At 54.5% G+C, this 6820-nt stretch overlaps 1 protein-coding gene across 1 annotated transcript; it reads left to right on the top strand.

The window, feature by feature from the left end:
• Nucleotides 1-3204: 3204 nt before the first annotated feature.
• FZD10 (frizzled class receptor 10) lies at nucleotides 3205-6365 on the top strand. Its single transcript, XM_033097246.1, has one exon. It carries the CDS (start codon nucleotides 3573-3575, stop codon nucleotides 5319-5321), a length of 1749 nt encoding a protein of 582 aa, XP_032953137.1. The 5' UTR covers nucleotides 3205-3572; the 3' UTR covers nucleotides 5322-6365.
• Nucleotides 6366-6820: the final 455 nt, after the last annotated feature.

Genomic DNA, 6820 nt, shown 5'->3' with positions numbered 1-6820 from the left:
GCTAGAATGGAATGAAACTCCGCCTCTCTTTCAGGGCCCTTCCATCCAAAAATATTTAGTTCTCGTTCAAAAATCTTGCCTGACTCCTGAAATATTCCCTTTCAGGAACCTTATACTTTTCTGGGAGAACATTTGCAAGAACTAGGAAGAAGCTAATGTTTAAGAGTAGCTCTCTACGATATTTTTTTTTTAGGTGGTTGGGGTAAAAAAAAAAAAAATCCTTGTCTCTGCATGTTATTTGAAATCGTGTTTAATTATAAAGTTTCATTAAAAACCTTTGCTCAAAATTTTAGAGGCCTAATAAGATTTCCATTAATTTAAACATATCACTATTCCCACGACAGCCCCAAATGCTTTCTTTTCCCTCTTTCATCCATGGTTAAATATGTAAATAAAATGTCTAAAGTCATTCTTCAAAGAAGACAAAAGAAAAAAGAGCTGAGGGGAAAGACAGCCATAAAATCCCTCCCAATTCTCCATAACATTTGCCAGAGGGGGGCCAGTTGCCAGCCAGGGCTGACAGCAGGGGACCTCTCTACTCCTTAGAATCACACATCTCAAATCCCACACACAGGAAAAAAAAATAAAATAAAATATCTTTTCAGCTGGAGCCATCAAAAGGCCCTTTTCATTTATTAGTTACAGAGTTATCTTTCAGTGGCTGATTTCTCAAAGCCCTCATTTTTCTATAATAATATCTATTTGTTGGTTTCCATCTCAGCTGGGCAAAGCGCAGCACTTCTGCAGACATTTTTATAAAAACGAGAGAAGAAAGCAATCTGAAGTGGTTATAGCTAAAATAATGGGTCTGAACATGGCTGAATTAAAATAGCACATAAAGGATCAATTAGGAGGCATTTTCGAGTAGCTCACACCCCACTCCTGGCGTCTGACGCTCTCCCTTACTCTTTTACATTTATATTTCCAATAGTTTCTGAGGGAGAGAAACAAAGAGGGAAAGGGGAAAAACAATATGGTGCCCAATAAAGGACCTTTACAAGGAAAATTCCGGAAAAGCCAAGTGATGTCCACTGAATCTTTATTAAGATTTTGAAAATAACTCACCAGACTAAGACAAACAAACAAAAAAGAAAACAAACAAATGAAACTGAAAAAACTGTCATAAGAAAAATGGCAGCCCTTGAAAAAGCATGGGGTTTTTCAGTCAAGAAACAGTAGCACAGCTGAAGTTGGCTGTTCTGACTGCATTAGTCTTTCCTACTTTCTCCTCACTCCCAACTTTCTCCAACATCTCACAGGGACATCCAGGGACAATGACTCAGGGCCCATGCACCAAACTGCTTGTTAGTTCTGGATCCTGAGCAAATCCCAGTTTCAGTCTTCTGTTTGCTGGATGGATGGATGGATGGATGGATGGACGGACGGACGGATGGACGGACGGACGGATGGCGGATAGGTGGATGTATTGATGTATGGATGGGAGGAGGGTGGTTATGTGAGGTCTCGCAAATTTTTCCAGATGTAAAATCCTACTTCTTTTAAATAAAAGCCAATATTGGGCCCACTTCCGCCACCGCTTACAATAAGCTTCCCAATAAGGGGAAGGGGAGAGCCTGGCAAGAGCTTCTCCTCCCTTTGCCCTTCCTGCTGGCAAAACCCGCAGGTTCTGCCATCGAGACCCAGCACGGACTCCCAGGGGTGCCTGCACACCCTGCCCACCTCTCCAGGGTTAACCTGAGAATGGGAGTAGGGGGGAAAGGCCGGTGCGCCCAGGGTTCGCTCCTCTGATCCCCACTCCCACCCTGGAAAGCCCTCCAACTGCTCCCTCCAGATGAGATCCTGCGAGTTTCAGAAGAAATTGAAAAGACCCTGACCCTTGAGGGCGTCTAAGACGAGAGAGACGACGCCACCTCCTATGGGTACTGTTTATTTAAGGGTTAATACGCGATGCAAGGTGAAGCTCTGCACATTCTTTGCAAGCGAGGAGGCATGGGTGTGTGCGCCCACCGCGCATGCCCTGTGCGGGGGGAAGGGGCAGGGGGCGTGGTGTCCTAAGTGACTGTATCACAAACTGGCCCCAATCCGAGGGGGGTAAGCAAAGGGCGTTAGGCTAGGACACTCCTTCTCCACCTTCTATGAAAACTGAGAGCCGTGCGCGCCCACGCCTCTCCGGGAAGTTGGGGACCCCGGGATCGAGTTGGCGCAGCGTCCTTCCAACTCCGCTTCACCCTACGGGTCTGTAGCCAAAGGAGGGCGCAGGCCGGGCAAATCACTCGCCAAATAATATAAATACTCGACGAGCGAATGACTTCCTATAATAAATAAACTCAGCCGCTTAGAAGAAATCCCCAGCCCTGCCTGGCGCGAGGCCCCTCAACTCCTCGGCTTTGTTGGGGGTGGGGGTCACTATTATACAAGCCTGGCCCCCACTCGCCCGGGATGCAGGGGAGACCTAGGAGCCCCAGGAGGCGTCCCGCCCCTCCCCCTCCCCGCCTTCTTAGCGGAGACCTCGCTTGAGCGGCCCTAAAATCTGGATTCCCAGAGCCCCTCCCCCCGGCCCTTAGCTCTTCTCTTTGAAATTTCAAAGGAAACCCCTCCCCGGAGCCGGAGCCCCGAGCGCAGGCCTGGTGACTCCCAGCCTCGGGACGACGCGGGCAGGTTTACAAGCTAAAGGGCCACTTTATGGCCAAGACTATAAAACGCAAATCCCACGTCGCTTTGAAAGCGCCCTCTGCCCGGGACCCACCATAAAAACCAAGGAAGATGCGCCCCCAGCCCCCTGCCGCGGACACCCCACCCCCTGCTCCAGCCAGTCTACGAACTTCCAGTAACCTCGGCGCCCTTGGGGTTCTCCGGCGGGTAGCGAGAGGCACAGGGTGCCGGGGACAGTCCCGGGGTTTCCCTGGAAAGGGGGCGCAGGCGAGAGGCAGCGAGAGCAAAGTTGGAGGCCGGCAGAGAGAGGGCGAAGGAGCCGCGGGCAGGACAGACGGAGGCGCCAGGCGGGGTGTCCCGGCCGGGCGGCGACACCGACGGGTCAGCGCTGCGCCCCGCGGGGCCGAGAGCCCGCGGCGGGGCGCGGGAGCTGGCGGCCCCGCTTTCTCATGCAAAGCAGCGATGGAGGCGGGGCGCCCGCCCGGGGGCGGGGCCTGTCACACTCGGCTTTTCCCCCTTTGCCTTTTTGCGAGTCTTCTCATCCCGGGACACAAACCTCGAAACAGCTGCGGGCTGGGCCCGGCCGAGGCCGGCGGGGAGGGAGGAGCCGCGGCGCGCTGGCCTGGCCACCGTGCGCCCGCGCCGCCCGCCCTCTCCGGACGCGCCACCCGGGCGCTCCCAGAAGAGGCCAAAGTTTGCCGGCAGAGAGTCGCAGCCCGAGCCGGCCGCCGCGCCGAGGGCTCCGGGGCTCCCCTCGCTTCCCGGTATTGTTCGCCAACTTTGCTCCTCTCCTCCGCAGTCCCACCTCCGCGGAGGCCGGGCGCGGAGAGCAGGGCCAGGCTGGGCGGGCATGGGCGGGGGCCCGAGCAGGGACGCGGAGCCGGGGCCAGCAGCCCGAGCCCGGGAGCCGCGGCTCTGAGGGGAGCGGACCTCCCCGCGAGGCCGCCTCACTCGCCACCATGCAGCGCCCGGGCCCCCGCCTGTGGTTGGTCCTGCAGGTGATGGGGTCGTGCGCCGCCATCAGCTCCATGGACATGGAGCGCCCGGGCGACGGCAAGTGCCAGCCCATCGAGATCCCGATGTGCAAGGACATCGGCTACAACACGACCCGGATGCCCAACCTGATGGGCCACGAGAACCAGCGCGAGGCCGCCATCCAGCTGCACGAGTTCGCTCCGCTGGTGGAGTACGGCTGCCACGGCCACCTCCGCTTCTTCCTGTGCTCGCTGTACGCGCCCATGTGCACCGAGCAGGTCTCCACCCCCATCCCCGCCTGCCGGGTCATGTGCGAGCAGGCCCGGCTCAAGTGCTCCCCGATCATGGAGCAGTTCAATTTCAAGTGGCCCGACTCGCTGGACTGCAGCAAACTCCCCAACAAGAACGACCCCAACTACCTGTGCATGGAGGCGCCCAACAACGGCTCGGACGAGCCGGCCCGCGGCTCGGGCATTTTCCCGCCGCTCTTCCGGCCGCAGCGGCCCCCGGGCGCGCAGGAACACCCGCTGAAGGATGGGGGCCCGGGGCGCGCCGGCTGCGCCAACCCGGGCAAGTTCCACCACGTGGAGAAGAGCGCGTCGTGCGCGCCGCTGTGTACGCCCGGCGTGGACGTGTACTGGAGCCGCGACGACAAGCGCTTCGCGGTGGTCTGGCTGGCGGTGTGGTCCGTGCTCTGCTTCTTCTCCAGCGCCTTCACGGTCCTCACCTTCCTCATCGACCCGGACCGCTTCCGCTACCCCGAGCGCCCCATCATTTTCCTCTCCATGTGCTACTGCGTGTCCTCGCTGGGCTACATCATCCGCCTGTTCGCCGGCGCCGAGAGCATCGCCTGCGACCGGGACAGCGGGCAGCTGTACGTCATCCAGGAGGGCCTGGAGAGCACCGGCTGCACGCTCGTTTTCCTGGTTCTCTACTACTTCGGCATGGCCAGCTCGCTCTGGTGGGTGATTCTCACGCTCACCTGGTTCCTGGCTGCGGGCAAGAAGTGGGGCCACGAGGCCATCGAGGCCAACAGCAGCTACTTCCACCTGGCGGCCTGGGCCATCCCCGCCGTGAAGACCATTCTGATCCTGGTCATGCGCAGGGTGGCGGGGGACGAGCTCACTGGCGTCTGCTACGTGGGCAGCATGGACGTGACCGCGCTCACCGGCTTCGTGCTCATCCCCCTGGCCTGTTACCTCATCCTCGGCACTTCCTTTATCCTCTCGGGCTTCGTGGCCCTTTTCCACATCCGGAGGGTGATGAAGACAGGCGGGGAGAACACGGACAAACTGGAGAAGCTCATGGTGAGGATCGGGGTGTTGTCCGTGCTGTACACCGTGCCCGCCACCTGCGTGATCGCCTGCTACGTCTACGAGCGTCTCAACATGGACCACTGGAAGCTGCTGGCCACGCAGCACAAGTGCAGAATGAACAACCAGACCAAGAGCCTGGACTGCGTCATGGCCGCGTCCATCCCCGCCGTGGAGATCTTCCTGCTGAAGATTTTCATGCTGTTGGTGGTGGGTATCACCAGTGGCATGTGGATCTGGACCAACAAGACGCTGCAGTCCTGGCAGAGTGTGTGCAGCCGCCGCTTCAAGAAAAAGAGCCGGAGAAAACCGGCAAGCGTGCTCACCCACAGTGGGATTTACAAAAAAGCCCAGCAGCGTCCCCCCAAAACTTACCTGGGCAAATATGAAATCTCCGCCCAGCCTCCCACCTGTGTGTGACCCGCTGGGAGGGAGCGGCCAGGGCACGAAACTTTCCCAGAGAGGATACAGTGACAGTCAGAGCCAAACACGGTGCTTTTCTTGGTTGGTTGGTTTTTTTTAAATAAAAGGAAAACAAATAAAAAGTTTTTACCCTGAAGTTCAGGATGCTGTGATACACTGAAAGTTTTAAAAAAAATGTACTGAAAGGTTTTTGTTTTGTTTTTGTTTTCTTTTCAGGGAAGGAGAGCTCTCGGGTTAAGTAGCCTCTTGTGTAACTAATTTGTGGTAATGTAGTTGATTCAGCCCCCAGAAGAAAACGTTTGTTTAGAACCTTCCGTAAATATACATCTGTGTGTGTGTGTGTGTGTGTGTGTGTGTGTGTGTGTTTGAATTGGCTTTGCTATCCATTTACAAATCAGAAGAGATAACTTCTTTGCAAATTAAAGGGCCTCTGCAGGGTTGCAGAGAGAGAGAGAGAGAGAGAGAGAGAGAGAGAGAGAGAGAAATGCCCAGAGGGTCCCTCCGCAGCCCGAAGCCACCCCAGGGGCTTAGCCCTCAGGAAGGCTGCCTCTAAGACAGCAACGCTGTGCAAACAGGAAGGAAGAGAAAGCCTGACAGCTCAACACACTCCAGTGGATTTGGAGTCACTTAAAATAGACTCCTGCCTCTTGCCCTCACAAACGGGCTTTCTCCGAGACAGAAACTTCCACCAAACCTAACATTTGTAAATGCAAGCCATGTGCAATACATTTTCCCCTTTCCATGAAAATAAAAAGAGAAAGCAAGTAGTTTGCTGTATATAAAGACAACAAAAGAAATCTCCTAACAAAAGAACTGAGGGGCCCAACCCTCAGAAACCCTTTAGTGTTCCATTTTGCGGCTTTTTAATGGAAACCAAGCCAATGTTATAGGCGTTTGGACTGATTTGTGAAAAGGAGAGGAAAGGGTAGAAGGATCATTCAGAAGTACCCAAAGGGCTTAGTGACTCTTTCTGCTGTTAAACAAATGGTTTCCATGAATATATCAAGAAACGGCAGACAAATGGTCTAGCTTATTCTCCCCACCACCCCGGAAAGAGTGGTCCTGCTTGTGTATATGTGTAATATATGATATTTTTCATGCTCCACTATTTTATTAAAAATAAAATATATTCTTTAGTTTCGTGCTGGTCCCTTGTGCATTGTAAGAGAAGAGGGAAAACTTTCTTCCTCTGTCTGCTCTTCTAGCAAATCCTGGGTGTGCATTTCCACCTAGAGATTACCAGTGACCCATCTGAAATGGCAGATGGGCAGATTCCAAGGGTGGCAGAATAATTGAATTTCGAGGTTCAGAGGAATTACATGCAGGAAGCGTGTGAGGTGTCTATGACTTGGTAGCTGGATGTGAGGGCCTGGTATGGGTACTAAGGGAGCAAGCACCCTGGCTGTAAGCGTGGGTATATGCGTGATCTGAGTTAGCCTCCAGTAATATTTCTGAAGAATGGAGCCAACCAAGGAAGAGAATTAAATGAGTTGTGT

Source organism: Rhinolophus ferrumequinum, chromosome 25, assembly GCF_004115265.2.
Source record: "Rhinolophus ferrumequinum isolate MPI-CBG mRhiFer1 chromosome 25, mRhiFer1_v1.p, whole genome shotgun sequence".
NCBI classification, from domain to species: domain Eukaryota; kingdom Metazoa; phylum Chordata; class Mammalia; order Chiroptera; family Rhinolophidae; genus Rhinolophus; species Rhinolophus ferrumequinum.
This window is presented reverse-complemented; position numbering and strand designations above follow the sequence as displayed.

Coding starts and splice junctions, on each gene's coding strand:
- FZD10 (XM_033097246.1), top strand. CDS start 3,573: ATGCAGCGCCCGGGCCCCCGCCTGTGGTTGGTCCTGCAGGTGATGGGG.